This window comes from Mytilus californianus, unplaced genomic scaffold, assembly GCF_021869535.1.
Source record: "Mytilus californianus isolate M0D057914Y unplaced genomic scaffold, xbMytCali1.0.p SCAF_4, whole genome shotgun sequence".
Taxonomy (NCBI): domain Eukaryota; kingdom Metazoa; phylum Mollusca; class Bivalvia; order Mytilida; family Mytilidae; genus Mytilus; species Mytilus californianus.
In genome coordinates this window covers 110,315,638-110,330,181 of record NW_026262690.1, presented here as the reverse complement: position 1 = coordinate 110,330,181, position 14,544 = coordinate 110,315,638, and the positions used below count along the sequence as shown (strand labels likewise).

The 14,544-nt window shown below is 32.9% G+C and overlaps 2 protein-coding genes across 2 annotated transcripts in view; one reads left to right on the top strand and one right to left on the bottom strand.

Annotated features, from left to right (window-relative positions):
* The window catches only part of LOC127737183 (uncharacterized), a 52,703-nt gene that overhangs the window by 12,862 nt on the left and 25,297 nt on the right, over positions 1–14,544 (top strand). The window lies entirely within an intron of this gene.
* LOC127739119 (uncharacterized) lies at positions 10,948–14,542 on the bottom strand. Its single transcript, XM_052250703.1, has one exon. The coding sequence runs from the start codon at positions 14,025–14,027 to the stop codon at positions 12,102–12,104; it is 1,926 nt and encodes a 641-aa protein (XP_052106663.1). The 5' UTR covers positions 14,028–14,542; the 3' UTR covers positions 10,948–12,101.

The following is a 14,544-nucleotide window of genomic DNA, read 5'->3' as shown; positions in this document are numbered from 1 at the left end:
GTATAAATGATTAGCAAGACAAGATCTACAAATAAGTCTAATGGCTGAAATCGTCAGTCCACTCCTTATTGGATTTATTATTTCTTATTTGGCAAAAGCGAGACATTTAGGTTCAGTCTGTGGTTAAAGGTTTTTTAGACATCAAAAACTTTGTAAAACCTACATGGAGTTTAATGAAATTTCGACTGAAGCTTGTTTATGACATAAAGACAGTATCCAGAGAAAAATTTTGAAAATATTTATTTCATTTTTTTCGTATTTTACTGACAAATAAACTTAGTTTTACTTTACAGTTAACAATTAGATATAGTCTGGGGTACAAGTTTGTTACACATCAATTACTTTGTCAAACCTTCTATGAAACTTTGGCAGAAGCTATTTAATGGTCTGAAGCAAACTTTAAAAATATATTTTTCATTTTTTAGTATTTTTTTTATCAAAGACTTAGTTTTTTTACAGTTAACATTTACAGACATTCCGGGATTTAATTTTGTTCCCATGATAAATTTGTAAACCTTCATCGATTGTTATGAAACTTGGACAGAAGCTAATCTTCAAGACCAAGAAATAGCACATAAAGAAAAGTATTTTACTGATAAATGGACTCACTTTTTAAGTCAACATTACTCTTACACTGACAGCAGCAATTGCAGGTGAGACACAGGGTTCCGCGGAATCCCTTACAAATTTTTACCTTTGTCGCCGAAGTCAGAAGCAGGTCTAATAACCTCTCTACTCTGTCCATCCTTCCTTCGGTCTGAGAGAAAACTTTAGTGAAAGTTTTCTTGGCTTCTATGAAATTGAATGATTTAATTTTTGGTCTGCTGCTTTATAATGTTTAGTTGTAGCAAGTAAGCAATTTTTACACCTGCTGGTAGCCACTTCCTGTTTGCTGATAGTTTGAAATTTTACAACACCCAATATTCGGGAATGATTTTAATATTTGGTCTTCAGCTTTATAATGTTGAGGTGTAAGGAGTAAGCAAATTTTACACCTGCCGTGTAGCCACTTCCTGTATGCTGATAGTTTGAAACTTTACAACACTCACCATGCAAGGAACATTTTTGTCAAAGTTTTCTCAGTTTCTATGAAAGGGAATGATTTAATATTTGGTCCGTAGCTTGATAATTTTGAGTTGTAGCGAGTTAGCAGTTTTTACATCTGCTTGTAGCCACTTCCTGTTTGCAGATAGTTTGAAACTTTATAAAACTCATCATACAAGGAACATTTTTGTTAAAGTTTTCTCGACTTCTATGAAAGAGAATAATTTAATATTTGGTCTGTAGCTTGGTAATGTTGAGTTGTAGCGAGTTAGCAGTTTTTACATCTGCCTTGTAGTCACTTCCTGTTTGCAGATAGTTTGAAACTTTATAAAACTCATCATACAAGGAACATTTTTGTCAAAGTTTTCTCGACTTCTATGAAAGAGAATAATTTAATATTTGGTCTGTAGCTTGATAATTTTGAGTTGTAGCGAGTTAGCAGTTTTATCATCTGCCTTGTAACCACTTCCTGTTTGCTGATAGTTTGAAATTTTACAACACATACTGTACAAGGAAAATTTGTCGTCAAATTTTTCTTGGCTCCAATTGAAGTGAATGATTTTAAAATTTGGTCTGGTAATGATCAGTTATGCTCCGGTATTCATGTTACGTCAATCAATTGCATACAGCTACGCAGGTCTAGACCTAGTATTGGTCTTGTTTGCTGGTTTATATTATTTTTTTGTGTTTTTTCCTATCATCGTGAAAACTATAATAGATAGATAGACACTTTAAATAGCAAAAATGATCAGCAAGACAAGATCTTCAAAGAAGTCCTCTTGGCTCAGTTGGCTGAAATTGTCAGTTGACTCCTTGCTGGAGTAGTTGCTCTTTAATGACGATTTGTACCATTTTTTTTCTCCATTTCTGCCTATTATCTTGAAAAACTATAAAAGACAAAAAGACACTTTAAATAGCTAAAATGATCAGCAAGACAAGATTTAGGAATAAGTCAAATTTTGTAGAAATCGTTAGTAGATTCTTTATAGGAGTTATTGCCCTTAAATGATGATTTTTTTTTATCCTTTTTGTGTTTTGGGCAAACACTAAAAAAGATAGAAAGAAACTGTAAACAGAATAAATGATCAGCAATACAAGATCAATAAAAAAAGAGGTTTTTTGTCATGAATTATATTCTAGTCTACAATGTTGGAGAGTGTCCATTGTTGAAGATGTATATAGACCTAGATGAGCAACACATGCTCTTTAGAGTCTTTAGTTAATGGAATTTGTTTTACCAAAATACTGGCAAAATTGATAATGACCAGATTAAAAATTGTCAATGAAAAAAGACAGAATCTATGACTCCAGATGATGTTGATCAAATATGGCCTTTTTTAGCTCACCGGGGCTCGAAGGGCCACATGTGAGCTTATGCCATCACTTGGCGTCCGTCGTTGTCATCGTCGTTGTAGTCATAAACTATTTCAAGAATCTTCTCTGAAACTACTGGGCCAAATACCTTCAAACTTTAACTGAATGTTACTTACGGTATCTTGTTTAAAAAATTGTATCCAAAGTTTTGATCCATCAACAAACATGGCCACCGTTGGCTAAAAATAGAACATAGGGATCAAATGCAGTTTTTGCCTTATATCTCAAAAACTAAAGCATTTAGAGCAAATCTGTAAGGGGTTAACATGTTCATTAGGTCAAGATCAATCAGCCCTGAAATTTTCAGACAAACCGAACAACCCATTGTTGGGTTGCTGCTACTAACATGACTAAATTGGTAATTTTAAAGAAATTTTGCAGTTTTTGGTTATTTTGAATATTATTGAAGATAAAGATAAACTGTAAACAGCAGAAATGTTCAACAAAGTAAGATCTACAAAAAAGTTAATATGACCAAAATTGTCAATTGACCCCTTAAGGAATTATTGCCCTTTAAAGACAATTTTACACAATTTGTTCATTATGTTAGCTAACATTTAAAAATCTTCTCCTCTGAAACTACTGGGCCTTATACTTCTAAACTTTAACTGAATGTTCCTTAGGGTAACTGGTTTATAAATCGTATCTGAAGTTTTGATCCATTAACAAACATGGCTGCCATGGCTAAAAATATAACATAGGTGTCAAATGCAGTTTTTGGCTTTTATCTCAAAAACTAGAGCAGTTAGAGCAAAAGAAACAAGTGTTAAAGTGATGAATAAGTCAAAATCTATCTGCTATGATATTTTCAGACCAATTGGACCACCCATTGTAGGGTTACTGTCCGAAATAGTTTATTTTTATGAAATTTTACTGTTTTTGGTTATTATCTTTAATATTATAATGGATAGAGAGAAAGTGTAAATAGCAAAAATGTTCAGCTAAGTAGGATCTACAAATAAGTCAAATGATCAAAATAGTCAATTGACTCCTTAAGGAGTTATTACTCTTGAAACATTTATTTTTTACATTTTTTCGTGTAAGTCTATTACTTTTTCAAAAATCTTCTTCTCTGAAACTACTGAGTCAAATACTTCTAAACTTTAACTAAATGTTCCTTAGGGTATCTAGTTTGTAAATTGTATCCGAAGTTTTGATCCATCAACAAACATGGCCACCATGGCTAAAAATAGGGCATAGGGGACAAAAGCAGTTTTTGGCTTATATCTCAAAAAATATCGTCCTGAATATGCATGAAATATTTGCCACTGGACGTTAAGCAACCAACAATCAATCAATCTAAAAAAATACAGCAGTTAGAGCAAAAGTGAACGGGAGTTAAAGCGATAAATGAGTCTTGATCTATCTGTTATGAAATTTTCAGACATGTTCAACAACCCATTGTTGGGTTACTGTTGGAGATAGTTTATTTTTATTAAATTTTACTGTTTTTGGTTATTTTCTTTAATATTATAATAGATAGAGAGAAAGTATAAATGGCAATAAATGTTCAGCTAAGTAAGATCTACAAATAAGTCAACATGATCAAAATAGTCAATTGACCCCTTAAGGAGTTATTGCCCTTAAAAAACGTTTTTTTTTTTAACATTTTTTGTGAAAGTCTAATTACTTTTTCAAAAATCTTCTTCTCTGAAACTACTTGGCCAAATTCTTAAAACTTTAATTGAATGTTCCTTAGGGTATCTAGTTTATAGATTGTATTCTGGGTTTGATCCATTCAAAAACATGGCGGCAGTTTCTAAAAATAGAACAAAGGGGTCAAATGAAGTTTTTGGCTTTCATCTCAAAAACTAAAGCAGTAAGAGCAAAACTGACATAGGTGAAAGTGTTCAACAGGTTTAGATCTACCTGTCAAGTAATCTTCAGACCAATAAGACAACTTATTGTTGGGTTACTGTCCAGAAATAGTTAATTTTTAGGAAATTCTACAGTTTTGGGTTATGCATTATCTTTAATATTATTATAGAAAGAGAGAAAGTGTAAATGACAAAATTGTTCAGCAAAGTAAGATCTACAAATAAGTCAAATGCCTGAAACTGAAATTGCAGGTGAGCGATATCAGGCTCTCATGAGCCTCTTGTTGTAATTTTCCATAAATAAAGATGTTGGGTAAAGCAAAGTAAAGTAAAGAAATTTTTATCAAAAGTCAGGTTTTTTTATATACATAAAAAGCTGCTCTTCAAAACAATTATAATAATTTTAATAAAAGGTACATGTATATATTAATGAGACAGCAATCAAACAACAACCAAAAAACTATGATATTTCACAGCCTGCTCATAGTTATAAGCACATGTATTCCTGTCTTAAATTTTTGAACTTAAAGGTTTTTTCCAGGCATTGATGTACTTAACTGTTTTGGCACAAATTTTCGAAATACATGGCTTGCAATGCTCTTCGACTTTATGTTTGATTTGGCCTTCCAACTTTTGTTATTAATCGAGGGCCGATGATAATGAGTCTTATGTATATACGAAACACACATCTAGGGTAATGAATTATAAGCCTGGTATATTTTATGAGTTTTTACTCATCCTCCATGGTTAACTATAGAATTCATTTAAAAAAAAATTCAAATCTGTAAAAACATTTAATGAATGATTAAAAGAATCATATACCTTTCAGCTAGTGTGCAAGACCTGAAAATCTAATACACCCTCAGATTTCCTGTTATGAGACTAAAAATATTAAGCTTGTTTGTATGAGATATCACAATCACCAGGCTTGGGGTACTTGTAATTGTAATCATTAATCAGCTGTAATCGATTACAATTTTTCAAGTAATCATTGTAATCATTAATCAGCCAAAAATCTAATCACATGTAATTTAATTTAATCAATTACTTTTCAGAATACCTTGTAATTCTTATTACTTTTTTATTACATGCTTATTAAAATGAAAAAAATTCTTAAATTGTGTTTATGGTCAATATATCATGTCTTAAATGAACATTTTTATTATTCATATTTGATAAATATATAACTTATTAAAATAGTTTTGTTTACTTTAAACATGTCAAGATATTGTGCAATATGGATATACATGTAATTTGATACCAACAAAATGTTATTTTAATGATTTTAATGCCCCTGCCGTAGCGGAAGGGGCATTAAGTGTTACCCTTGTCCTGTCCATCCCGTACGTACGTCCCAAAATTGGTTTCTATTCTCTAACTTAAGTTTGCTTCAACCAAATGTTATAAAACTTATACACAATGCTTATTACCACAAAACACAGATCAAGTTCGAAATTTGGAGGCGTCCGTTTTACCGTTCATGAGTAATGCCCCTTTATTAACATAAAAATTGCTAAATTTTCGTTTCCGTTCTCTAACTTAAGTTTGCCTCAACCAAATGTTATGAAACTTTTACACAATGCTTATTACCACAAAACACAGATCAAGTTCGAAATTGGGAGGCGTCACTTTTACCGTTCATGAGTAATGCCCCTTTATCAACATAAAAATTGCTGAATTTTTTGTTTCCGTTCTCTAACTTTAATTTGCCTCAACCAAATGTTATAAAACTTACACACAATGCTAATTACGACAAAACACAGATCAAGTTCGAAATTGGGTGACGTCACTTTTACCGTTCATGAGTTCTGCCCATTATAAACATAAAAATTGCTGAATTTTTCGTTTCTGTTCTCTAACTTAAGTTTGCCTCAACCAAATGTTATGAAACTTTTACACAATGCTTATTACCACAAAACACAGATCAAGTTTGAAATTCAGTGGTGTCACTTTTACCTTTCTTGAGTTATGCCCCTTTATTATTATAAATTGAAAAATTGTTAAATCTGTCGTTTCCGTTCTCTAACTTTAGTTTGCCTCAACCAAATATTATGAAACTTATACACAATGCTTATAATCACTAAAGGGTATTAATTACGTGTATACTGCATTTGTATGTGGAAGTTGACTCATGCATATTTACAAGCGGGGGCATCTGTGGCCTATAGACACATTCTCCATTTATTTAACCTTTATCCAATAACATCATTCAACTTGGTTATTTTGAAATTCATTGTAATCAGATGTAATCATGATTACTTGCCAATGTTATCATTAATTTAATAGTTACTTTGAGAAATGGTGTAATCATTAATTTGATAAGTTACTTTGAGAAATGGTGTAATCATTAATTTAATTTAATTGTACAACTGACAAAGTAATTGTACTTTAATCAATTACATTGAAAGTAATCAGACCTATCTCTGACAGACACTCAAGTAGAATACATATCCTTGTCATGTTTTTGGTTTGACATGGGTAACAAGTGACTGGAAATGTTAAGCTCTTGGTATGAGATCTCACAACCCCTTTGATAGGATTTCATCTCATGTTTTTGGTGATGGATGGACCTTACTAGTGACTGGAAATCTTAAGTTTGTTTTATGAGAACTCATAGTCCCTCAGATATGATTTCCTGTCTTGTTTTTGTTTGACTGCCTCACTAGAGACTAAAAATCTTAAGCTTGTATGTATGAGATCTCACATAGGATATCCTCTCATGGTTTTGGTTGCAGAGGCCTCACTAGTGACTGGAAATCTTAAGCTTGTTTGTGTGAGATCTCACAGTCCCTCAGATAGGATATCCTCTCACGTTTTTGGTTGTAGAAGCCTCACTAGTGACTGAAAATCTTAAGCTTGTTTGTATGAGATCTCGCAGTCCCTCAGATAGGATATCCTCTCATGGTTTCGGTTGTTGAGGCCTCACTAGTGACTGGAAATCTTATGTTTAGTTTGTATGAGACCTCACAGTCCCTCAGATAGGATATCCCATCATGGTTTTGGTTATAGAGGCCTCACTAGTGACTGGAAATCTTAAGCTTGTTTGTATGAGATCTCACAATCTCTCAGATTGGTTATCCTCTCATGGTTTTGGTTGTAGAGGCCTCACTAGTGACTGGAAATCTTAAGCTTGTTTGTATGAGATCTCACAATCTCTCAGATTGGTTATCCTCTCATGGTTTTGGTTGTAGAGGCCTCACTAGTGACTGGAAATCTTAAGCTTGTTTGTATGAGATCTCACAATCTCTCAGATTGGTTATCCTCTCATGGTTTTGGTTATAGAGGCCTCACTAGTGACTGGAAATCTTAAGCTTGTTTGTATGAGATCTCACAATCTCTCAGATTGGTTATCCTCTCATGGTTTTGGTTGTAGAGGCCTCACTAGTGACTGGAAATCTTAAGCTTATTTGTATGAGATCTCACAGTAGTTGACCTTATCTGCGTAAAGATGTGCAATTTATTTCAGGTAGGCGGTATTGGTAGCCTTTTCCTCAATTCCTCTGCCCATATCTTAAACTTGGATATGTATGATGGCTTGTTTCTAAGCTGAGACATTTCACAGATGTGGTTAAATTTTTGGGTTACGAAGTGAAATTAGACTTTTCTCAAATTGGTGAACTAAAGGCCCATGTGATGCCTCTTCAGCAAGTGAAAAGTCCCTATTTTCACACAGTTACATTCTCTTGAAATTCAGTTCTTTACAATCATTTAATAACTCCAAAGTTTTTACATCTTTATTGTACAGTTGTCTGCTCTTCAAAAAAGCACAAATGGTTAAGCTCAGTCATTTACTGAAAATAACATTATGTCCAATAGCATTGCATACAGGTTTTTGTCGAGCCTGCGACTTTTGTCGCAGAAAGCTCAACATAGGGATAGTGATCCGGCGGGGGCGTTAGCTAACTTCTTAAAAGGTTTATATTTTCCAAGGTGGAAGACCTGGATGCTTCATACTTTGTATATAGATGCCTTATGTTATGAAGTTTCTGTCTGTCATATGTCCATTGTCTTTGACCTCATTTTCATGGTTCAGTGACTACTTGAAAAAAAAGGGAAGATTTTTTTGTAATGTTAAATTCTCTCTTATTATGAGTAATAAATAGGATAACTATATTTAAGATGTGCATACCTTGCAAGGTCCTCATGCCTGTCAGACAGTTTTCATCTGACCTCGACCTCATTTCATGGATCAGGGAACAAGGTTAAGTTTTCGTGATCAAGTTCAAATATCAGATACTATAAGCAATAGGTCTTCTATATTTGGTGTATGGAATGATTGTAAGGTGTACATGTCCAACTGGCAGGTGTCATCTGACCTTGACCTCATTTTCATGGTTCAGTGGTTAAAGTTAAGTTTTGTGTTTTGGTCTTTTTTTTCTAATACTATATGCAATAGGTCAACTATATTTGGTGTATGGAAATATTTTACATTCAATGTACATGTCAGACTGGCAGGTTTTATTTGACCTTGACCTCATTTTCACGGTTCATTGAATTGCTCAGTGTTTAGTTTTTGTGTTTTGGTCGGTTTTTCTTAAACTATAACAGTATAACCAAAAGGACAACTATATTTGTTGTATGGAATGATTGTAAGGTGTATATGTCTGTCTGGCAGGTATCATCTGACGTTGACCTCATTTTCATGGTTCATTGGTCAATGTTAAGTTTTCATGGTTAAGTTTGTTTTTTAGATACTATAAGCAATAGGTCAACTATATTTAATGCAAAGATTGATTGTAAGGTGTACATGTCTGTCTGGCATAGTTCATCTGACCTTGACCTTATTTTCATGGTTCATTGGTCAATGTTTAGTTTTCCTGTTTAAGTCTGTTTCTTAGAAACTATAGGCAATAGGTCAACTATATTTGGTGTATTGAATGATTGTAAGGTGAAAATGTATTTCCGGTTTGGTTTATCTGACCTTGACCTCATTTTCTTGGATCATGTTAAGTTTATGTGATACTTTTAGTAAAGCTTTATATTTAGGACTATCAACATAAAATCGATGGTCAGTAAAGAAGGCGAGACATTTCAGCGTGTGCACTCTTGTTTATTTCTATTTATAGTTGTGTACCTCACTTTGAGACGCATTAGGGATATTGATCCATCTACAATCTGTCGATACCTGTATCTTGGCATTGCACAAGGTTATGTTTTTATGCCCCCTCCGTTACTTATGCCCCCACCGTAATGGAGGGGGCATTAAGTTTTATCCTTGTCCGTTTGTACATCCGTCTGTATGTCCCAAAATTGGTTTCCGTTCTGTAACTTTCATCTGCCTCAACCAAATGTTATGAAACTTATACACAATGCTTATTACCACAAAACACAGATCAGATTTGAATTTGGTTGGCGTCACTTTTACCTTTCTAGAGTTATGCCCTTTACAAATGGAAAAATTGCTGAATTTTTGTTTCCATTCTCTTACTTAAGTTTGCCTGAACCAAATGTTATAAATCTTATACACAATGCTTATTACCACAAATCACAGATCAAGTTTGAATATTGGTGGTGTCACTTTTACAGTTCTAGAGTTATGCCCCTTTACCAATGGAAAAATTGCTGAATTTTTCGTTTCCAATACACAATGCTTATTACCACAAAACTCAGATCAAGTACTTTTACTGTTCTTGAGTTATATCCCTTTATAACATTATATTCAAGCGGGAGCATCATCTGTGTCACATGGACACATTCCCCATTTATTCTCTGACTGTTAATGACACCTTTTCACTAAATCCATTGGATGTTGGATGTGTACTGATTGATATTTTAGTCTTTGATGCATGATTTTTTCATTAGTTGTTATTGGCTTTGAACTAGCTGTCAGTAATTGTGAGTACTCTTAGATCTGTACTTAGTGTCTTTTTTGTTGTTGGGGTGTATAAATATCCTGCCATGTCCGGTCTGTGTTTTTGTTAGATGTTTTTCTGCTTTGTATGGATCTGATGAGTTAAGCCCTTTTCAACTGATTTTCATAGCTTGTTTCATGTTGTATATATATACTCTTACACCACTGTCCCAGGTTAGGGGGGGGGGGTGGATTTAGCGACAACAAACTAGTTTAACCCCGCCACATTTTGTATGTGCCTTTCCCAAGTCAGGCGCCTGTAATTCAGTGGTTGTTGTTTGTTGCTGTATATCATATTTGTTTTTCGTTCATTGTTTTTTTTTACATATATGGGGCCATTTAAGTTTTCTTCTTTGAATTGTTTTACATTTGTCATTTCAGGCCTTTTATAGCTGACTATGCAGTATAGGTTTTGCTCATGGTTGAAGGCCGTACGGTGACCTATAGTAGTGAACGTCTAAGTCATTTGGTCTCTAGTGGATAGTAGTCTCATTTTGTCGCAAGAGATACTGCTGTTGAATTTATTTTTACTAAGGATTTTTTGGTGATGCATAGGCAAATTTTGACATTCCTTTCTCAGACCTATTTTCACGCCATCAACCTTGTGACAAAAAAAAACAACCATTAACTGCCAGGCATACCTTTAATTCTTTGGCAAGTCGAAATCCATAGGACACATAATTTTTGGATCCAATAACATGATTTTGGAAACAAACAATTAGTGATCAATTGTGTTAACCTTTCTGCTATAAATATTTTATGCTTAAAGCTTTACTTAAACACACACACACTAAAACTTACTCATTCAGTGATTAAGATATTGCAATATTTATAGGCAAAGTGAAAATGCTGTGAACATGGTGAAGTGCAATGATTTATTGACTCTATAAAAGTATATAACAATGTATATGCTTATTTCAATTATAACAAAATTTGATGTAAAACAACAAAAAATTGTGAAAAATGTTATTACAGGCATATTACAGTAACAATTGTAGCTGTCTCATTTTATGTCCTAAATTGTCTTTAATAGTTACACAATTTAATGTTTCCACTTGTCGGAAACTACCAACTAAATATCTAGCAAATTTGCATATATATAAAGAAACAAAATTAAAAAGGAAAACAAATCATCCTATCAATTAAAAGTTAAAAATTGTAAACTATTTTGTTACATTTTTTGTTTTTAATTACAAATTTAAGCAAACTTAAATCAATAAATTGAAACAATGCAGTTGCATTAAAATATATACTTGAAACTAAGGAGATCTAACCAAATGTCTATTAATGGTAAATTCACTAAATAATCCATACATTTATTATCACTATTTATCCAATGGAATATGTATCCAATGGAATATCTGCTGCATTTAGGTGTTCTGCAGTGGATGCAAAAACATATACATGTATGCTACAATAGAAAAACAAAGGATATGGGGTATCAATCAGTGACTCAAAATCAGTACATGCACAACAAAAAACACACAAAAAGCAAAGAACAGCACTTTTATTGGTGTTCTTCATCTCAAAGTCACAGTGAGGCCTTCAACACGGAGCAAAAAAAAAATGAATAAATAAAAAACTCTCACTTCACTGCAAGTTTATTTCTCAGCAGTATTAAATGGGTAAATTCAAATACCACATAGAAAATTACTGTAAACTAGCTTGTCCTGATAAGTATTTTATCAGTTGAAGATTAATTTGACTTGAACAATTCATGGCTTCATTATTAGGAATACCAGGTTAGAGGTTTTAACTACATGTACTAGGAGTCTCTTGTGAACAGCAATGGCTTTTGTGTCATTTCAGAGTTTCCATATGATAACTTTTATTCTAGTGAAGTTATTTGTCCAATGAATTTTATTATAAAGCATAATATAAAAAAGCTTGTATGACAATGTCAATGTGATCTTTAATTATTTCCTTTAAAAAATCCAAATTGAAATTGTGGCTCTACTCAATTCTATGTGGCAACTAGTGTTAACAATTACTGTGTTTTCTTCTTGAGTCAGGCATCAGCTGAGTTGTTGCAGTCTGTATGCAGCACTTGTTCGGTAAGTCTCATCTAGCTGTGTAGCGAAATAAAAAAGAATTCTTGCTCTATACCTGTAACCTAACATCTGAAGAACTACTCCAAGTGAAACCAGTCCAATAACATCTAGTTCTCCTTTTAAAGCGTATTCATGAGTTGTTTTAAATAGCTGATTTTTACTATACCAACATGATTTCAAGTCCTGGAGATGGTAACAACACAGAAAACGAAGGAAATGTGCACATTGTGTGGATTTTAAGAAAATAGGATATTTCCTGACATCAAACTTTAGTTCCATAGGGATGACTGATGATTGTTTTTCAAATGTGACACATGGATTTGGTAATGTCTTCAACAGTGATATAAGCTTCATTTTCTGTCTCTGTTTCAATGTTATATTTGGAACTGCTGAATCATCTGTACATTTGGACAAAGTGTAATTTATTATGTCTATTGATGTTGAATAATTCTTATGTACATAGAAGAAAGAGGCCAATTTCAGCCACCCTGACACTGCATCTGATTGTAAACCAACTAACAACTGACTGAGATCATGTTTGTAGTTTTTGTATTGTTGTTTATTGTTTGGGTTATTTTTATGTGGTAGTGCAAGAGGTATTCTTTGATAAGTATTTGCAATTGACAGTGCTAATAAACATTTAGATAATTCTGTTTTACAATGATACAGCAAAGTTTTGTGCATACTTGGGATGTTTATAAAAACTGCCTCAAATGGAATAAAATCATACTCTAATATTGTTTTCATCAATGTGGTATTGTCACAAACTGATTTTGTAATTTCACATGGAAACCTGTAATCCTGCAAAGTCTCAGATGATAAAAAAATATGAATTCCTATTTGATATGAATTCTTAAGGGTGTTGATTAATGTGTTTCTTTGTTTACTGTTAAATCTTAGATAGAACAAGTTGTTATCAGGAATGAAATAATGTAACAATGTGGAATATTCTATACAGTATAATAACTTTTGTAAACAGGCCATAAAACAGGGTATAATATTGTATGGTCTCCAGACTGATGTTTCGGTTTCCTCTAAAATCCAAAACATTAGAGTCTTCAAAAAGTATGAGCACAATAAACCTTTTAAATCTTCATTTCTATTTACTATTTCTTTCAATGAAATTTTTAGCAAAGCATAGCATAGTAACTGGGTATGATTAAAGGAAAATATCAGTACTTTTTCTGCTACAGAAAATGATATTCGCCACTGAAGATTCTCATTTATAGATCCCTTGTAGCCGATTGGTACAAATAAAACACCGCATGAAGTAATTTTAGAAATAAGCTCAGGGGTAGGCCATATTAAACGTGATCTAGAGATCCATGGTTGTGCTAAAGATACCCACTGATCACATTTTAAACAGTATGCATTATCAATATTATCATTACTGTCTGATAAGCATGGACCATGAATTTTGTTTATCCGTGGATCAGTAAGACCTTTTGATAGTCCTAAATTGTTTAACATGAAAAGCTGACTTGAAAGTAGGTTCTCTCCTCTGTGTTGTTGTAGCATTTGTTTAATAAAATATGGTATATTTTCATAATCAGTATACACTTGTAGATGTGTAAAACATGGCTGTGTGTCCTCATTATCCATGACTAACACAATTGGGGGAATCCAAGAACAATCCTGAACAGCATCTTTTTCAGATTCATATACTACAAAGGCATAATTAACATACATCACATCAAGATCACTACCTTTTAGATGTAGTCCTTCTCCCTTACTTCCACTGGTTATTTGAGTAAAAGGAGGCCATAATCTGCCAGATTTCAAGTCTCTATATATATATAACAGTCGTCTAGCTCTTACTACTTCCACCGATCCAATCTTCTGACATAGATATTTATAAAAATGCAAGGATTCTGTTTTACTGTGACACATAGTTTTTTAATTTTGGAGAGATTCTAAATATTTTCTATTTTTTCCTGAATTTGGTTTCTGGTAGATAGCACTGTATTACTATATAGATAGTCTTTTATCCTTGCTCTGGTTTCTAGATCAGGTACTGTATTATTATCTAGATAGCCTTTTATCGTTGTTATGTTTTCTGGATGGTACTATATTATTGTCTAGATAGTCTTTTATTCTCGTTATGATTTCTGGATGGTACTATATTATTGTCTAGATATTCTTTTATCCCTGGTAAGGTTTCTGGATGGTACTATATTATTGTCTAGATATTCTTTTATCCCTGGTAAGGTTTCTGGATGGTACTATATTATTGTCTAGATATTCTTTTATCCTTGGGAAGGTTTCTGGATGGTACTATATTATTGTCTAGATATTCTTTTATCCTTGGGAAGGTTTCTGGATGGTACTATATTATTGTCTAGATATTCTTTTATCCTTGGGAAGGTTTCTGGATGGGACTATATTATTGTCTAGATAGTCTTTTATT